Source organism: Phyllobates terribilis, unplaced genomic scaffold (genome assembly GCF_046119375.1).
Source record: "Phyllobates terribilis strain yellow unplaced genomic scaffold, ASM4611937v1 Scaffold_2__4_contigs__length_985480577, whole genome shotgun sequence".
Lineage (NCBI taxonomy): Eukaryota > Metazoa > Chordata > Amphibia > Anura > Dendrobatidae > Phyllobates > Phyllobates terribilis.
Window position 1 is genome coordinate 145,923,886 of NW_027362762.1, and position 20,080 is coordinate 145,943,965.

Consider the following 20,080-nt stretch of genomic DNA (forward strand, 5'->3'; position numbering starts at 1 on the left):
TACTTGTCCATATAAAACTATTAGAATCTCAGGTCAATTATTTGGCGAGTACAACCATTAACAATCTTAACCATGTCAAGTTACAGGGGCCAAGCCTGGGAAATCCAGCCATGGAGTCCATAATTTTTCAAATTTAAGTGGGACTCCTCTCTTTTGAAAACACAAACCTCTCAAGACGAAGCATACAATTAATATTGGGAATGTATTCTTGTACAGTGGGAGGGTCAGCATCCTTCCAATGCTTTAGATTGGTATTGTTGCTTTCAGAAATGTCCAAACGTGATTTTTTAAATTTTTTTATTATATTTTCAATGGGGCAAAGGGTGGGGCGATTTGAACTTGAAACTTGAGCTTTTTATTTTTTTTTATTTTTACACCGTCTTCAATAGTACCCTTAGGAGACTTGAAGCTACGATCATCCAATCACCTATGCTATACGTAGCTATGTATAACAGAACCTATATCTATAATACACTGCTCAAAAAAATAAAGGGAACACTTAAACAACAGAATATAACTCCAAGTAAATCAAACTTCTGTGAAATCAAACTGTCCACTTACGAAGCAACACTGATTGACAATCAATGTCACATGCTATTGTGCAAAAGGAATAGACAATAGATGGAAATTATTAGCAATTATTAAGACACACTCAATAAAGGAGTGGTTCTGCAGGTGGGGACCACAGACCACATCTCAGTACCAATGCTTTCTGGCTGATGTTTTGGTCACATTTGAATGTTGGTTGTGCTTTCACACTCGTGATAGCATGAGACGGACTCTACAACTCACAGACGTTGCTCAGGTAGTGCAGCTCATCCAGGATGGCACATCAATGCGAGCTGTGGCAGGAAGGTTTGCTGTGTCTGTCAGCATAGTGTCCAGAGGCTGGAGGCGCTACCAGGAGACAGGCCAGTACACCAGGAGATGTGGAGGGGGCCGTAGGAGGGCAACAACCCAGCAGCAAGACCGCTACCTCCGCCTTTGTGCAAGGAGGAACAGGAGGAGCACTGCCAGAGCCCTGCAAAATGACCTCCAGCAGGCCACAAATGTGCATGTGTCTGAACAAACGGTTAGAAACCGACTCCATGAGGGTGGTATGAGGGCCCGACGTCCACAGATGGGGGTTGTGCTCACAGCCCAACACCGTGCAGGACGCTTGGCATTTGCCACAGAACACCAGGATTAGCAAAGTCGCCACTGGCGCCCTGTGCTCTTCACAGATGAAAGCAGGTTCACACTGAGCATATGTGACAGACGTGACACAGTCTGGAGACGCCATGGAGAGCGATCTGCTGCCTGCAACATCCTTCAGCATGACCGGCTTGGCAGTGGGTCAGTAATGGTGTGGGGTGGCATTTCTTTGGAGGGCCTCACAGTCCTCCATGTGCTTGCCAGAGGTAACCTGACTGCCATTAGGAACCGAGATGAGATGAGATCCTCAGACCCCTTGTGAGACCATATGCTATGCGGTTGGCCCTGGGTTAATCCTAATGCAGGACAATGCCAGACCTCATGTGGCTAGAGTGTGTCAGCAGTTCCTGCAAGATGAAGGCATTGAAGCTATAGACTGGCCCGCCCGTTCCCCAGACCTGAATCCGATTGAGCACATCTGGGACATCATGTCTCGCTCCATCCACCAATGTCACGTTACACCACAGACTCTCCAGGAGTGGGCGGATGCTTTAGTCCAGGTCTGGGAGGAGATCCCACAGGAGACCATCCGCAACCTCATCAAGAGCAGGCCCCGGCGTTGTAGGGAGGTCATACAGGCACGAGGAGGCCACACCCAATACGGAGCCTCATTTTGACTTGTTTTAAAGGACATTACATCAAAGTTGGATCAGCCTGTAGTGTGTTTTTCCACTTTAATTGTGGGGGTGACTCCAAATCCAGGCCTCCATTGGTTAATAAATGTGATTTCCATTGATGATTTCTGTGTGATTTTGTTGTCAGCACATTCAACTTTATACAGAACAAAGTATTCAATGAGAATATTTAATTCATTCAGATCTAGGATGTGTTATTTGAGTGTTCCCTTTATTTTTTTGAGCAGTGTATATTAAAAATCACAATCGCCCATGGCCACGAGCAGGCTTTCATAAGAGATTCACAATGACTGGCACGGGGGTGCAGACCCCCGGCTGTCAGGACAACCCATCGGTGCCCCACGATCATGTGATAGGGGGTGCCGATGGGCGGGATTTGTGATGCACGTTAAATCCAGCTGTCAGTGATTGACAGCCAGATTTTACAGGTTAGCACTGCTCCACCCGTGGCTGTTAAAGGCACATAACAACTGATTAAATCAGCCATCAAGTGTTTGAAAAGATGCAATCTCAGCTCCGGAGACCACAAAGTCAGAGACATAATTTTTGATGTAAATATATATGTCAAAGGTCATGAAGGAGTTACGGTTTCAAACAGCAAGAGTTCATCCTTTAGACTAGTCAGAGATATGCGAGAATTTATACACGACCCGAGCTGGAACTATGGCAGCCAGAATAGACACTTAACTGTACAAGAGTCACCAAGTTCTGTAAATGAAGGAAAAAAAAATCTTGATCCCATGAGAATGTGTCTCAATACAACCCTATAAAAACTGTCCCATATTAGAAACAAGTCCACACCTGAAGTAGAGGGGGGAAATCTGGGTTGTCAAACAAGGGCGTTAATGGACCTAACTTACATGATCTAGATTATGAGTTTAAGACTTGCCCCCATGTTGGCAAAAAGTTGAGTGAGTATTCGTAATTGTTTAGTTTGTACATGTATTTTGTCGATTCACAGTAGAGATGAGTGTCCAGGGAGAGAGGTCCCCATCCATTTCACCCATTACTTATATTCCACAGACCTGAACCAGTCCACTGCTCTTGTAAGAATTACAGACTGATGATTTGTTGTTTAGATCAGGCAGACCAGTACCCCCTTTAGTCTTAGGAAAACAATATTTTAAAACTTATCGTAGGACTCAGCGTTCCCAATACAAACTTGCTAATATCCTTGTTGAGACATCAAAAGAGGTCTGAGGAACGCAGACAGGAATAGTCTGGAAAATATTAAGTAATTTTGGCAAAATGTTCATTTTGATCACATTATATACAACCAAATGTTTGAAGTTACAATTCATTAGATTTTGAAGCGTTTGGTCAAGGATGGGGATATAATTTATACGTTACAGATCAGCCAAGTTGCCCAGAATTTGTGTACCCAGGTACTTAATTGCATCTGTTTGCCACTTAAAGGGAAAGTTAGAAATTAGTTGTTGTGTCAGTTCAGCATTAAAAGTTGTGTTCATGGCTTCTGTTTTAGAGTACTTAACTTTTAAGAATTTGCTCATGAAGCAATTTTAAATACCCTTATGGGAAAATTAGATAATTGGGTTTGAAACAGAGCGAGAAGTCATCTGCGTATAGAGTTAGTTTATAGTAATGTGAGCCCATAGTAACTCCACTATGATCTGGATTTTTACATAATGCTACCGCTAAATGTTCCATCACCAATGTGTATAGGAGAGGCGATAAGGGACACCCTTGCCTCGTTCTATATCAATAGAAAAGGTGTCAGATAGAAGGCCGTTTACCCCAACTTTATCCTTATTCACTGACACTAAAGCTAAAATTTTAGCTAAGAAAGGGTCCAACCCAATTTGTTGTAGGGTGCTCTTCAAGAAAGTCCAATGCACTGTCAAACGCTTTTTCAGCGTTGACAGAAACAAGACAGTGGGATTCCCTGTTTTATTGGATGTGAAATTAACAGTTTTATTTGTATTATCTCTGCCCCTAACGAAGCCAACCTGATTGTTGCTAGCAATTAAGGATAGGTAGTGGGAGAGCCGTGTTGCAATTATTTTAGAGAATATTTTGACATCTACATTAATGATATTGGATGAAAATTAGAGCAGGCATTTGATTTTCCAGGCCCTTTTTTTTTTCTTTTTTTAATTATATCGAAATCACTTGAGACTCACATAGCGATTTTAAAGTCCTTTTCTCAGTGTAATCTAAGTGTAATTATGCACATCCAACATGAACAGTTCAACCAGTCCTGAAGAACTGCCCCAACTTTACCCTTTAGGGCACCTTCATTACATCCCCAATATAAGGTAACAATATTTTAGATGAAATTATATAACTAAGCTTTATTAATGTCTAAAGTAAACATGTATAAAAACAAAAACAAGAGCAAGGCTTCCTTATGACCAGTACTAATCATCTTCATCACTCTCCTTATCATTTCTGTTATGCAAGCTGGGGAGAAAGTAAAAAAAGCCCACGTTATTCATAGACATAAGTCATCTGCAAGACAATGTATAGAACACCTTCCCACCCCCTTTCACTTCTCAGTGACAATGTCAGGGAGGAGGCACCCTCCTGAGCAGTTTATCCAGCTTTATGCATGCCTATATAGAGTGATACTTTGGAATAAGACATTGGATCATAGATATCAGAAACACTTTTTCCTATGTAAATGAGCTGTTCCAGGCTATGGGCTGGACACTGATCTGCATGAGAATCTGCCTCCAGAGATTATTTTAAATGAAAGCGAGCATTTTTTTTTAGTGTGAGACATTGAATGACTTACACTTTTCTCTGAAATCACACACAGCTCTGCTGTGGTAGCAGAGCTAAAAGTACAGCAGAGCCAACCTTTGTCTCATTACAAGCATTTGCAGCAGCATTGGTCCTCTCAATGAGGTGAGTGTAAAGGAGTGGAGAAGCAGTCAACACTCCTTTGAAGATCTTCTGGTTGTATAATGTTGTTGCATCTATTTTGTGATCTTCAACAGTTAGCCACAGACAAGGTTAACTATTCGGGCCAGCCCATGGGGGAGAAGGCGTTACATGGGAAAAGGGGACACCATTCCTGTTAGGCAGATAGGGAAGAGTACTGAAAGGAGAAGGAGCTATGGTCCCAATGTTATCAGACATTCATTGAAATAAGTGTGATGTTTGAAGGGAAGCCAAACTCTGATAGCACATTCTGAAGTAACAAGGATCTCTTATCTAGGGCAAGTGGGGCCTACAACAAATGTTGTTGTTATCTATACTAAATAAGTTGCGAAAGTGTAGCCTGACCTGAGGGTCATAGAAGGAGAAAATGGCCAGGCTGGGACACAAGTTCTCCTATAGGGAATTGAAGATGAAGTGGCACAATAAGAAGCATGTGGTCAACATCAAATGGACTTTGGATGCAACTCACGGCCACCCCGCCTGTTACATCAGATCTGATTACCCTTCCCCCACACTGGCTGCCTGTAAGATGGAAGATGAATTATTGAGAGAGGACAAGTGGTGCTGGAAAATGTTTCTTTGTAAGAGACAAACTTCACTTTTGCTGTACTGTGCTGGCTCTCATAATCACACAGCTCTGCAGGGCGATCAGAACTAACAGTGCTGCAGATACAAGTGGTAGTCATTAGACTGGTAACGCCTTCTTGTACTTAAAATAATCTCTGGAGGCAGATTCTCGGGGAGATCTGTGTCCTGCCCATAGATCGTAACAGCTCATTTACATGAAAAGGAACAAAAAAAAAAACAAGAACTGGTTTTCTTTGGAATAAGACCTCAAGATATCATTTTATTCCGCTTCCTGTGACCTGCATGTCCATATAAACAGCTTAGGAGGGTTGATCCTATTGACAAATTACCGTTAATGTGTAGTCATTCCTAGGTTTAGCATTCGCCTCTGCATTTCAGCTGTCGTTTCTTTACCCTTCCATTTAGATGGCTGCACGAGATCTTGTTTTATGCAGAAGCAAGTCAGGATTATACGTAAAAATTATGTAGTATGGACAACTAATTAGAAAAGTTGTTTTTTTTTTACCACTCATGTCACTACCTGAATATCCTGTTAAGGCCATGGCCCCACTATCAGTATTTGGTCATCATTTTTTCCTCAGGGGTGGGAGCCCAAACCAGGTGAGTAACAATCAGAGAAAAGGTATAATAGAAACAAGTCACCAATTCTGCATTTATCACCCACTCCTAAGAAAAAAATACTGACCAAATGCAGATAGTGGGGCCATGGCCTAAAAGTAGATTTAACATGTAGGTTTTTAGGTGTTGTGGGCAGATGGAATTTTATTAAAAATTTATTACTTCAATGAATCCCATTAAAAAAGAGATTAATAATGGAAAATCAATATATTTTGCTTGTGCCACTTATTGCTGAGTGTTGTCCTTCCAGTACAGACCTCTTGGGGTCCTTTAAAGGTTCCCAAGGGTTACTGCAGAGGGATCTCCCATTCCACAGTTTTTCTACTCTGGAAATAATCAAAAAGGAGAGAATCATGCAGCAGTGACTACTGACCACAGCGATTGCACCTGCCTCCGATCTCTGCCATTAGAGCAGGAGAATGTGCAACATCTTACTCAGACAACAGTGGCGCCAGAAGACATTGCTGCAGACTGAGGACCGGCACCTCCTCCAGTCAAGACAAAGCTGGCCAAGGGCCACACATCAGATCAGGCTAAACAACCGACAGACGTTACCTGGTAAGATAGGAGTGTACATCACTGTAGCCACGGTAACGAGCCAGAGGAAACAGTATGCCAGTAGCACAGCGTCCATCCCGTTGGCGACAGAAGCTACAGTTACAGATCCCTCTGCAGGGAGGGCAGGTCCACTTCTGATGGGTAGAAGAATAAGAAAAATCACCCAAGTGCCATATGAGAATAACCTTTATTTCACTTAAGACACCAAACTTTGTATTGATTTAGTCTTGTGGTGAAAGCTGTGCCGAGCAGCCAACGCCTTTCCCTTGAAGAAGTTTTGTTGCAACTAATGCCATGTTCACATATCCAGTAATCATCCTGTAGAACGGATCCAGCAGCACTCATTTGACAAAATTTGTGCAGGCAACTTTTTTGTACACCAAAAAAAAAAAAAAAAAAAGATAATAATAATAATTTTTCTTTAATATTAGTGCCTTTGGAAAATGGATCTGTTAAATAGCCATCTGATTTTCTCCCATTTGAAAAGGCTTAGAGGTGGAAAAATATTTCACATACACTACTGGACATGTGAACTTTCAAGTAATCAACTATTAGAAACTGATCCAGTAGGCAAATAACAGATCCTTTTCAAATGGGAGAAAAACAGATGGGTATCTAAAGATCTGTTTTCTGTAGACTTCAGTGTTAAAAAAACAGATCCAGTTGAAATTGTTTTTTCCCAGGCAGACAGAAAAAAACGAACCTGCACAATTTTGTCAACCAATTGCTGCTGGATCTGTTCCGAGGAGGATTGCTGGACATGTGCACATAGCTTTAGGCCTCATTCAGACATCTGCGCTTCTTTATGCAAATAGTGTCTGAAACTCTGACCTAACAGCATCTAGTTTGCCGGTGTAAAAAAAAAAAAAAAAAAAAAAAAAAAGGACACGGTTAAAAAGTGAACATGTGAATAAACATTGCAAAGGATAGGAGAAGCTTTTTAATTTAATTATGGACCCGTACACTTTCATCTGCGATTATGCACGCGTTTCATGTTCACCAACCGCAGCCAACAAATAGCCAGATACAAAATCTAATCAGTGGTTATTTACACCAGCTGACCACAATTGTAACTTGCACAGAATGATCATATTGATTGTTAAAGCACCACTCCAGCATTTTTGTTTTCAGTGCTGGAGTGGCGCTTTAAGTGTAAGCCCCCCGGCCCCAGTGATCAAGTATATCACCCTCCGGCATCTTCCCTGGTTTTCAGCACCGCTCCAGCCCCATGGCGCCATCTTGCGCGTGCAGCTTCTGACAGTCGGAAGTTAGACCCTACGTCACAAGCTCTCAATACAAGTGTAGTCTATGAGAGCCAGAATAAGACTCTCAGACTTGTACTGAAAAGTGACCCCCGACGAGCGCTGGCAGGTCCTTTTTTCACAGAAGACAGACTGAAGCAGCAGGGGGGGGGACTAATGAAGGAGTGTATGAGACAGGGGGCAGGGGCCTTGCATTATAGCACCACTCCAGCGGTGCAGTATATAAAAAAAAAAACAAAAAAAAAAACAAACACTGGAGTGGTGCTTTAAGTGTACAAAGAAATTAATTTTAATCAGTAGCTGACATTCTGTGTACACCGGGCAGTGTGCTGAAAATAATGATTTTTTTAATTATAATAATCGCAGCTGACAAATGCATGTTTTTTTTTTAGCAGCATGTGTACATGGGCTGATACTCGTGAACAAGCATTCCCATATGGACTCATTGAAATGGGTCCCAAGACAAATCATATTGAGTTTCTAAAATACCAAAAAGGCTCATGTAACAAGTAATATTGCTCATGAAAGTTTTGGTAATAAAACTGCAGTCCATTCTTCAATATTTAGTAGTTTTGTTTAGTAAGGTTAATATGTAATCATCCAAGGTGTAACATTTACCAATGGACGTACTGGCTGATGGTGCAGTTCTGCAATTTGTCAGGTTGCAAATCACTTTAATTTTTTCTCTACTTACAGGATCTAAAAGAGCCTTGCGCACATCTTCTCCATATCGGTTCCTGAGACAAGGCCCACAGAACTGTCCTTGGATTCCATGACACTCTTCATTGCGGCAGTTTGTCTTTGTGTCTATAGTCTTCTGCCTGCACTGATGACACGTGGACCCCTATAAGAGGTCAAACAAAGCCATGAAATTGAGCATACAGTGGACAGAAAAGGGTAGGTCCACCTTTCAAAATATCTATGTGTCATCTATTGGTGCTGCATTTATAACACTGCTAGGAAGTGGAAAGAGAATTTTTTGGCACACATGAGGTGTGGTATTTTTACCTACATCAGAATACTATAAAGCGCTTCACAGAATGTAAATAGCTGTAGACATTGGATCAGAATGGAATATTTTACCTCTAAAGGGGCATCAACTTAAATAGTAACAATTGCAAAATGCTTGTATAAATCAAGTAACTTTGCATTTTACATCTCTTTAAAAGTATATACTCCTCAGTCAAGATCGGAGGGATGTTCAGTTTTGCAGTAGACCAAGTTACTGGCCAACTTGCAAGATCGCTGGGTCTGGCCAGCTTTAGTGCCCCTGCATTTTTAAATAAGGTAAAAATGCCTTTTTGGGAGCGATGTGCTCCTGAAGACAGAACTTGAGAAAGCCTGGATAATTCGGAACACCGTAGTGGACTTAATCTAAGATCAGTGCAATTAAAGATTAATTGCAACTTGGTACATTTACATAAAACAACAAGCAACAGAACACCAGTTTACATACAGTAGTACTTTAAGTGGTGGACTATGCTGTCGCATTCCTACCATTGAAGACACCAATTGAGCTATGAATAATGTTAGAGTTTTATATACATAGGATGTGTACTGTGAATTAAGTCCTGCAGTTTTTAGTGTGTATTGTGAAATAGACATAGGTTAGATTTTAGGACGTAAGGTAGTGACTATAGGACAAAATACTTTGGTAAGAATAAGTGTAATGTATTTGTTGTATACGAATGCAATGCATAATGTTTGTAAAAGTATATCTGTCAGCTACAGACATAGCTAAAAGTTCTCCACTATGGGCCAGTGCAGGGGAAAAGTCTCAGTAAAAAGGGATTGCTTCCTGATAGGGAAGTTCGTTAACCAAGGTCAAGTTGCAGTGAGCTGAAAGTGAAAAGTATGGATCTAATGTTCGGGACAGTGGGAAGACTTACTGGGATCCCTTGCGGACATTTCTGCAACGTCCGGAGCTCAAGGCTCGATACAGGTACTACGAAGAGTGCCTTATCCTCTGGTGTACTGGAGACAATGGATGTGGAACCATGTGAAGGGAAGGCAATGGATCCCAAGTGTTCTGCAGAGCTGGACAGTAAATCCCTGGGGCTGACTGAGCCAGTAAATGTAGTGATAGGAGGAACAGATAGCAATGCTGAAAAATCATCTGATAAGTGCTTCTCACATTCACGGTGTTGTACACCTTCTCCTTCACATTATCAGCAACATTATTCAATTCATCTTCTGTGATATCCTCCACTGGTCGCACAACATGGGGAATGACATGAATGCTGGACCGAGTAATTCGCCGCCTTCCTATTCTTTCGCTCTGTTTTAGATAAAAACAAAGCAATTAAAAAGTAGCTTCAGAATTATACACAAGTGTGACTAAAAAAAATAAATAAATGCCAGTGACTATTCACAGACTATCCCACTGGTCCTGCCCATCTCTGGCTTCTGCACTGATAGTGGTCCCGTGCCTTACGTACTAACGAGGCCAGTGATTGGCTGCAGCACTCACATGAATAATGGAATCAGTGGCACTGGATGTCATCACTGCAAAACCAGCAAGGGACTACAGTAGCAACAGCAAGGGATTCAACGGTTATTTATTCACATTACCTACCCAATAGGAAAGTTTTATAAAAGTCCTTTAATTGCATCATGGGTGTCTAGAACATTTTATATATGACATATGGGCCTCTATATCTGAAAAAAACGATCTAAAAACAGCATCATGCAACTAGAGTGCTGATGAAATCTCAGTGATTACTTAATATCTTGGGAAAGCCCCAAAGGGGCATTTTTAAAAAAAAAACAAAAACAAACACTACATTATATAGTAAATTAAAGGATGGCAATGAAAAGTACAATTGATCCCACAACAAACCCTAACACATAAGATTTGTTTAAAATTCACAAACCATGCACAGTGTATGTTGTACTATAGTAAGCTCCTCAGAGCCAGCTAATTAAAGGACATTTGTCTACCATAGGTTAGGTTCTTACTTCCTCCACCAACTGATCCTCAAGACTCTGCAGCTTTTCCTCCTTTTGCGGAGATTGAGGCAGCACTGCTCCCATAGAGCGGGTCACACGCCGAGCGGCTCTTTCTGGATTCCTTCTAGGTTCAACTTTAGGTAGAGATTCACGTGAACGCCTTTTGTATTTCTAAGTGAAAACACACATACATATTACTGTACAATGGATATCCAGTACACAGAATGGGGGAGAACTACTGAAAATTGCCATTTTTATGCTAGGAAATAGAGTTATGCATTGGGGCAAGAGCTTAAAGAGTTGTTCCCAAAATTACAATGATCTTATAATATACATTATTCATTTTATCCAGTTACTGTTAAGTCTGCCCCATTTTGAACATATCACCTCCATTTTGGATGCCCCTACAGTTTCCATTGGATCAGTCTTGCTGTTATTCCACAGCTTCTGGTCAAGCATATGCAGTGGAATCTTCCAGCATGGCTCCTCTAGGTCTCAAAAGTGTACATTCTGTTTAGTATACACCTTATTCTGTGCATTTGGCACATCAAGGTAATCTGTTTAGAACACACTATATGTCTGTGCACCGTATGATCATGTACACAACATCACATGAAGGATCTCTTCTGCCATCAGAGCTAGTCTGATTACTGTATGTGGAGCTGGGAAGGAATTCTCCCCCCTCTCCCTCCAATATGGAGCCATTAGTATCTGACCCTGACCCTACACAAAAAAAAAAAAAAAAAAATGAACATTGACTTGTTAGCCATTTTAAAGCAGGGCACAACTGTCCTGCACTGCAGAGCTTGGACAAGTAGGCCTGAGCAATGTTTGATGCCTGCTGCAAACGCCACTGTCACTGACCTATCCAGATAGAGCTGACCTCTGATGCCTGCTGCAATTATTTAAAGCTCCATAATGGAGGCATAGTGTAGTACAGGAGAGTTGGGCTCTGCTTTAAACCAGCTCACAGGTCTATCATGTAAAAACAAAATACACAGCTTTGTTGATATAGATGGCAGAAGATGAAGTCCTTCCGGCAGAGTCATGTAACACACCATTCAGTGCACAGAAAAATAGGCAGATTAGCTTGATGTGCCAAATATCTGTGATAGAGGCAGCAGAACTGAGCGCAGCCTGTGTTATTTTACAAATTCGTCAGTGTCCAGCACAGAACTGAGTCATCAACTCAAGGTTGAGGAGAGTCAGGAGAGGAAGGGGTCTGAAGCACTGTGAAGCTGTATGCACAGGACCAAACATAAGTAAAAGGTACAAGAAAGATTATGTTGGGCTTGGTCTGTATATGAACAATAAGTATGCATTTACTGGGCTTTGTGAAAATTATTGCAATTGTGGGAATAAATAATCATCTTTAGTTATAGAGCACCAACATCTCACAATCTACATTCCCCATCAGTATGTCTTTGGAGTGTGGGAGGAAACCGGAGAACCCGGAGGAAACCCACGCAAACACAGGGAGAACATGCAAACTACTTGCAGATGTTTTCCTTGGTGGGATTTGAACCCAGGACCCCAGAGCTGCAAGGCTGCAGTGCTAACTGCTGAGCCACCGTGCCGCCCAAACCCTTTAATAGGCAGTATGCAAGGTCTTTCTTTTATCCTTTACAACCCACATAATCTAGCAAGTCCAGTTTGCAGAAAAAAAAATAAAAACCCAAGGCCTTCATGCTTTCTACTGTATTATCTATCCATTTTACAGATCCCCAATTCTATGCCTATAATGACCCAAGGACCATTGTGTACCTAGGATTTTTGTTGGATTTATAAATATTTTTACCCTCAAGTTCTGCAAAACAATTTTGGCAAGACTAGTGTAAACCTAAATACATAAGAACTTTGGTGAGTACTGCCTAATGCTCTGCCCATTAAGGTACAATCTTGTACTAATTATGCCAGAATCCCCTTTCAGATACGATAGCTCATTTGGTAAGCATCTTACCTGGGTGTTGCCATCTTGCGAGGTAGATGCTGACTGCAGATTTCCTGGGAGTTTTTCCAATTCTGCCATAAGTTTGGCGAGCTACAGAGATCCAAGGATAGCATGCAGACATAAAATACAAGAATTGTAACATACAAGACATTATCTTTAACTAGTGTGTGCAATGAGGTACTTCTATAGAACATGACAATCTAGGAAGAGAAAACATGGCTACATGGTTCCAGAACAGCCGCGTGTGTCCAATCTGGTATTTGAACTCTGCTCAACTGTATTGAATGGGACTCAGCTGCAGTAGTTTACAACCCATATTAACAGGCATACCATTTTAGAGGAAAGCAGAAGATTACAATATACATTAAAAAGGGAATCGCCGCACTACTGTACAGGTGCACGAGTAGGATCCAAAACCAAGCATATAAAGAATAACCTCGGCACTCAGATATGAAAAATGAATGTAGAATTTATTAGTCCAAACAAAAACAGACATTTCGGCCTGAATAGACGGCCTTCATCAGTGTGGTCAGACTGTTTGGAGTCAGGAGTCTAGGGAGAGTGGGCAAAGTGCCTCTGGGAATGTGTGTCAATCCTGTTTGTCTGTAGTAGAGGTCTTAATGTCAGAACACAGTATCCACCGCTGGTTCAATGTATACACAGAAACCAATATTTTATAGACCCTTTTGATATATTCTGAGATTACACCATCAGTTACGTAGAAGATATTTTAGGCGGTCATGTAGACAGCAGACACTAGTCTAAGTGAGGATGCAATTCAGGATAACCCCCCCCCCCCCCATTTCCCTTCCACCATCATGGCTTCCAAAATACCTTTATGTAACCACAATATTGAAAGTACAATGCTGGAACAAACCATGGCCTTATTATCTTTGATGTTCTTTGCTCTCCTCTTTAAGAATTCATTTGGTGCCTCTTCGTCAGATTCACTTGATGGCACCACCGGTGGTTTCGCCACTTCTGAATCCGAGGATGAGGAACTGCTTTTATATTCTTCAGACTCGCTGGTGTCAGAAACATAGTTCGCCTTCTTCATTGCCACCCTGAGCGAGTACCTGTGGCTTTGAGCAACAGAAACTGTAGATGACTTTCTAGGCATGATGTCCTAAAAGCGAGAAATGGCAATAGTTGGAGTAAACGAGGCTCATCCTATAGATCGGGTTTTGCGAAGCTCGTGTCAGGAATGTATTAAATTAAACCACATTAGCTGACAGTTATTTAGCCACATTACTTACTTCTCATGTTAATTTTTAATTGCCACATTGTTTTGCAACTAGAACTGTTTACCAGGAAACTAGTATTATCAGTCTGAAAATTTCAAGTCATCTTGGCCACAACCTGGCCACTAGGTGTGAGCTTAACCTTAGTCAAAGACTTTCTTAAAAAGGAAGCATGTCATAAGCTTTGACCATCCTAAACCACTCCATAAGGGTTAGAGAGAATGTTCTGCACATATCCAAGTATGGCAGAATGAAAAAAAACAAAAAAAAAAACTTAACTTTTTATAGTATATTAATCACTGCTCCTGCTACACATTGAGGTGCGCTGGAAATTACATTAGCCCCTAGTTAGACATTTAGGTTATCCAAATCTGATAACAGGTTCCCTCTCAGGATAAGGTCACACAGTGCAGTTTTGATGGAGTCAAAACTACATGCAGTTTTTGTATAAAACTGCATGGATTTAAGGCCCCATACCAATATATTTTCTCAGAAAATCTATCAATTAAAAAGGTCTATGGTGTTATTCTCATGGCCTTTTTTTTTTTTTTTGGGAAAAAAAAAAAAAAAAGGGGGGGGGGGGGGGACAATTTTTTTTTTTTTTTTGGGATCTGAGCCACTCAATAAAAATTATCCATACAAATCTATGGGTCTGAAAATCAGGCAGTAGACAAATGGCATCTGTGGGCAATGATTAAATTGCTTGATTTGGGGAAGAGCAAGCTGCAATACATATTTCATAGAGGAGAAGATTATAGAACTGGTAATTGGGGTCTGAGCAGAGAGAACACGGAAAGGAAAATGAATGATTCCAAACATTGGGGCACTGGATTTATCTGTACAATTTACACATTGTATGCAGAATGCTTGTGTATTACTAATATCTACCACTATATGGTCAATTTATGAAGGTAATATTAGGGTTACTGCGAGTCAATATTATCTGTACTCATTGTGCGATCTGAAGTTAGAGGACTGCGGGTCAGGTTCAGTACATTATCTCTGCTCCGTGTTCTGTGGTATTACATAGGACTGCAGGTGACAAGGTAACATTCCTTGGTTAATGTTACCCTTAAAATAAGAAGGAAGGGGCATGACTTGAAGTTGGAAAGTATGCCAATATCCATCAAACCGATTAATCAGAACATGAGGTGTATAATATACTGTTTTATCTGCAGAAGCAAATACAGGTGGGGGGAGAAACACACACCTAAAATTCCCAAAAGCAACTAGATAAGATAATGATAATCCAGGGCATGAGAAATGAGAAACACATCTGAACATCTACACTACCCAACAGTATGTTTCCATTATCTGTGTCACCCTCTGCCAGGATTCACTGACTTTATGATAAAGCCTTGCAGAATGAGCCATATGTGATTTATGTAAAATCTGCCAATGCTTCACAGTCTTCCTCTAATTTCACAATCACTTGTACCCGTTACAAATTCTATGAGTTAGAGCAGTTACTGCACACAGAAGAATAGTACACAATAGCAAAATCAAAGTGGGTACGTACAGTTACTTTACACCAATGGCCACTTCTCCTTTGCTATGCAGCTACCCTGGTTTTAGAACCATCCACCAAGCAGCCTGATCTTATACACAAGTGCTGATAACCCAGTGATGAGAATCCCCAAGTATTGGCAACAGCTGGGTCACTTTTTACCATCAATCCAAGTTTGCTTTCTCCAAGCTAAACACTAGGTGGCGCGATTCCCTACTATTTCTTTGTATATGTTTTCTAGGGATAGAGCTTCACAGAGTCGGCCATCAGTGTCAATAAAATTACAGGATGAGCTCAGCCTCTACAGCAGCTTCAAGTGACTGCAACTACTGCAGATGTTTTTGTCCAGCTCTTACTTAGGTCACATTCACACGTTCAGTATTTGGTCAATATTTTACCTCAGTATCTCTAAGCCACAACCAGGAGTGGGTGATAAATGCAGAGGTGGTGACGTGTTTCTATTATACTTTTCCTCTGATTGTTCCTCACCTTATTTTGGCTTACAAATACTGATGTAAAATACTGACCAAATACTGAACATGTGAAAGTGGCCTTATGGTGAGGTTGCATATATAGCATTTATCTTTTTAAACATACAAAGTATAGGTTGTGTCCTACCGCCAGTAGTGTGCACCCAGCCTTGTTGGTGTGGAGCAATTTGTGATGTTCAGTTAGAGCTTATTCACACCTGATTATTAGCAATCATTCACTGAAATAGCTTTCCCGATTTGAGTGGTAAGCCACGGCCCCACTCTCAGTATTCGGTCAGTATTTGTTCTCAGGAGTGGGAGCCAAAACCAGGTGAGGAACAATCAGAGAAAAGGTATAATAGAAACAAGTCACCAATTCTGCATTTATCACCCACTCCTGGTTTTGGCTCCCACTCCTGGGAAAAAATACTGACTGAATACTGACCAAATACTGACAGTGGGGCCGAGGCCTTAGCTAGTTGCCAGTGGTCATAACCTTGGATACCTAAGGTCCTGCAATGCCTGCACATGAGGAAAGAGACATAGTGAATCTATACCACACTTCTAATTGGAGGTGTTTGGTAATATTATTATTATTATACCTACTACATATTGGAATAGGATCTTGATAAACAAACGTCTGAATGAGGCCTTAAATATTTGATAATCACGTATGAGGGCTCATTTAGAAGTCCATTTTTCACATACGTGTGTTATCCGTGTTTTTCACGGATAGAACACGTATACATTATAATCTGTAGAGCTGTTCACATGGGTGCGTTTTGCGGAGCACGTGTACACTAAAAAAGTCATGGAGACACCACAGGCATACGAGAAAATCACTGATGTTAAAACCGGACACACTGACACTGAGGAAAATCGGATCCAGCACCCTGATGGTTTTTTTTTTTCCACATACAAGAAAAATAAAAATAGATGTCTGAATGAGCCCTAAGACACTTCACGATTGAACAGGATGCATCAATATATTATTATTATTATTATTATTACACGTACTACCGTACATATTGGGATATGATCTTGGAGATGGGAATACCCCTTTAAGGCTGCATTCACACATATGTAAATGTGTTACCATCCAAGAGAAACAGACAGCTTTTTTTTCTCAGGTATCATCCAAGTTGCTTCCGTTTTGTTTTTTTCTCACTATTTTAGGCTGAGGGTTGTAATGAAATTTTATTTATCCATTGACTCTCTTGGAACAGTGAAAATAAAAATAATGACTTCTGTTTTTCATCTATGTCTAACAGTTTCCCATAGACTTTAAATGCCGAGTCTGATCTCCAAAACAGATGAGGATACGACGTGCGCTGAGCCTCACAGACTGGACACAAGGATTGATTTTAAACCTGATGAATGTATGGATCTATGAAACTCTCTATGGATGCATGTGCAGTGCAAGAAAAAAGGAACTGAAGCACAAACAGACATATAGGACACGTGTGACTGCAGCTCAAGAGTAAATGCCTATTTTGATTAGCAGAAATATATGAAAACTGCATCATGATGACATAATATGGAAGACTATTATATATAATACTACATTAGGGAAAATTGTATACAGTTTACAATCAGTTAAATAAATCCAATATTTATAGCTTTTTTTTTTTTGCAATTGCAGTTTTCTGGGCATTTAATGGAGCTAATGTCAGATCAAGAGAGTGTTCCCATAAATAGTGTCAACAGGAGCCACAGCCCTTAAACAATGGGCCCAATATGTTCATTTATTCTAATATGTACAGTCCTGTTTCTTAGGGCTCATTCACATGTCTGATTTTTCCAAGTACAAGAAAAATTGACTGATTTTTCTCCTTAGACCTTGATCAGAGTGTGGTCCGAGTGTCACCCGTTTTTTTTGTACATGAAGAAATTAAAAAAAAATTTCTTCACTTATTCCATTCTGACAGTCCATGAAAATTGGGCGGCACTCAGATATCATCCAAGTGCAGTCCGATTTTTTCATCAGTCCATTGACTTACTTTACCTATTTTGATCCATCCCTTGGATCCAAATTGTTATGTAAGCAACCATAGCACTACTGGACTAAAGTGCACAAGTAGGGTCCAATACCAAATGAGTAGCAAGAAAAACTTGGCACTCAGAAGGATCGGCAATTCTTGGAACCAGCGGTGGATGCCGCATTCTCTGCTATCTGATTTACCTCTCTATGTGGACACTGAGTCCTTTTCCTCTTCTCTCTCACTTTTATCTTCAGCAGCCGGTACACTGATGAAGGTCGTGTAGACCGAAATGTCTGTTCTTACCATCTATGGACTGCAATTAAAATTAATAAAATTTACATCCCTCTGAGTGCCAAGTTATTCTCTCTACTCATTTGGCTCTAAATTGGACACGTCTCTGCATTTTTTCACGCTCTCTTCATCCACAATAAATCATGAGCGTGAAAGACACGGACAGCACTTGGACATGAAAATTGGACATCTAAATGAGCCCTTAGTGTTAATGTCTTCAATAGGCTACCCTTCTAAATAATGACAACCAGAGAGTTATTATTATTTAAATAACGGCCTTTGACTCGATCTCGAGCCATGGCAACTTGATGGATGAACGATCTATAGGAAGATCGATCTTGTGCAAGCCTAGATAGGTCCACCAGTGTCTTCTCTGCCGTTATGTTGATAGTATTAAACCATCAGATTGCTGGTCTTCTTCACCTTGTTCCTTCTATTCTTCCAACCATGATATCCTTCTCCAGTAATTGCTCTCTTTGCATGATGTGGCCAAAGTAGGCAAGTCATGGCTTGGTGATCCTTGCTTCAAGTGACATGTCTGGCTTGTGTTGTCCCAAAATTAATTTGTTTATTCTTCTTGTCATACCGTCACCAGGTCAAAAGTGGCCAATATTTGCTCTTATTTTATTCCCACCTCTCTCTCAATTATTCAGGGATTTTTTTTTAGATCAAGCGAGTATACCTTTATTATTTTGAAGCCGCATGTCAATTTAGTTTCTTGGCTCGACAACTCCATCATCTTGCCTTTTTTGGCTATATGTAGATGTGGGGGTGGAGAGGATGATTTTGCACTTCTATGGAAACCCCTGTTATTTTAAATGTACTGTATTTTATGTGTTACCCACTGGAGGCTGCAGTTCTTGCTAGTCAGGCGTGTTAGGGTTAACTGTAGGTCTAGCCCATAGTTGGGGGGAGGATTGGGGACCTGTGTGTCTGTTCTATTTTGGTAGAAGTAATTAGTAGCATAGAGACAAGAAATGACACCCTGAGTGGAAGGTGAGCAAGAGAATTCCAGTGGTGGCAGTGTACTTCCTTAAGCAGGCAATTCAGAAGGACCTACAGCAAGAAACTTCTAGGAAAGTCTCTAAGGGTCTATTGGGGACATCTTAGTGTCAACCAGACCTTCGAAGCTGCGGTCAGAGACAGAGTCAGCAAGGCTGGGGCACGTTTAGTAAGGTGACAGACAGAGGTCATTACGTGATTCTCAAGGAGCGGCTACTGAAGTGTAGTGGTCACAGCGAAAACCACAGCTTTCGGTGGTGCTATACTAGACAAGGATGGAGGTCCTCACCCCAACCTCTAATTCTACAGTAAACTCTATTTCACCAACTGTGACACTGTCCATAACCAAAGGGAATGTGCCTCTGTATTGTACAGAACATGGCGAGCTCACCTCGTGCTACTCTCTGTGTATAAGTTTGGTTGTCATTAAAAAGGACTTTGTTTTTACAAGCTGATGTGGTTTTCTTATAATGGGGTCAAAGGGGACCGGCGCCACGCAAAGAGTGGCAGAGCTGAACTGGTAGATGTCCAAAACAGAAACACGACTGCACGCACATACCGAATCAGGACCCCGTTTTTCTGTAGCGTGCCGGGGCCTGGAAGATGAGTACCTCTTCCACAGCCACCGACCCGAGCCACGTAAAGACATGGCATATTTGTTGCAGATTTTAACTGTAAATTTGGCACAAAATTCTGCAACAAATTTAGAGCTGAATTTAGACATGCACACACACAATACGCAGACATGCACGTACATAGTACACAGATATGCACACATACAGTATGCAGACATGCAAACACGCAGACACTAACATACACAAACATATACACAGATACGTACACATACAGACATACAGTACAGACCAAAAGTTTGGACACACCTTCTCATTTCAAGATTTTTCTGTATTTTCATGACTTTGAAAATTGT

The 20,080-nt window shown here is 41.0% G+C and overlaps 1 protein-coding gene across 1 annotated transcript; it reads right to left on the reverse strand.

The window, feature by feature from the left end:
- Window positions 1-4,207: 4,207 nt before the first annotated feature.
- Window positions 4,208-13,780, reverse strand: LOC141244782 (cell division cycle-associated protein 7-like). Its single transcript, XM_073669018.1, has 7 exons — window positions 13,537-13,780; window positions 12,669-12,749; window positions 10,718-10,879; window positions 9,894-10,037; window positions 8,454-8,603; window positions 6,495-6,631; window positions 4,208-4,250 (listed from the first exon to the last, which is right to left on the reverse strand). Exons 1-7 carry the CDS (start codon window positions 13,777-13,779, stop codon window positions 4,208-4,210), a joined length of 960 nt encoding a protein of 319 aa, XP_073525119.1. The 5' UTR covers window position 13,780.
- Window positions 13,781-20,080: the final 6,300 nt, after the last annotated feature.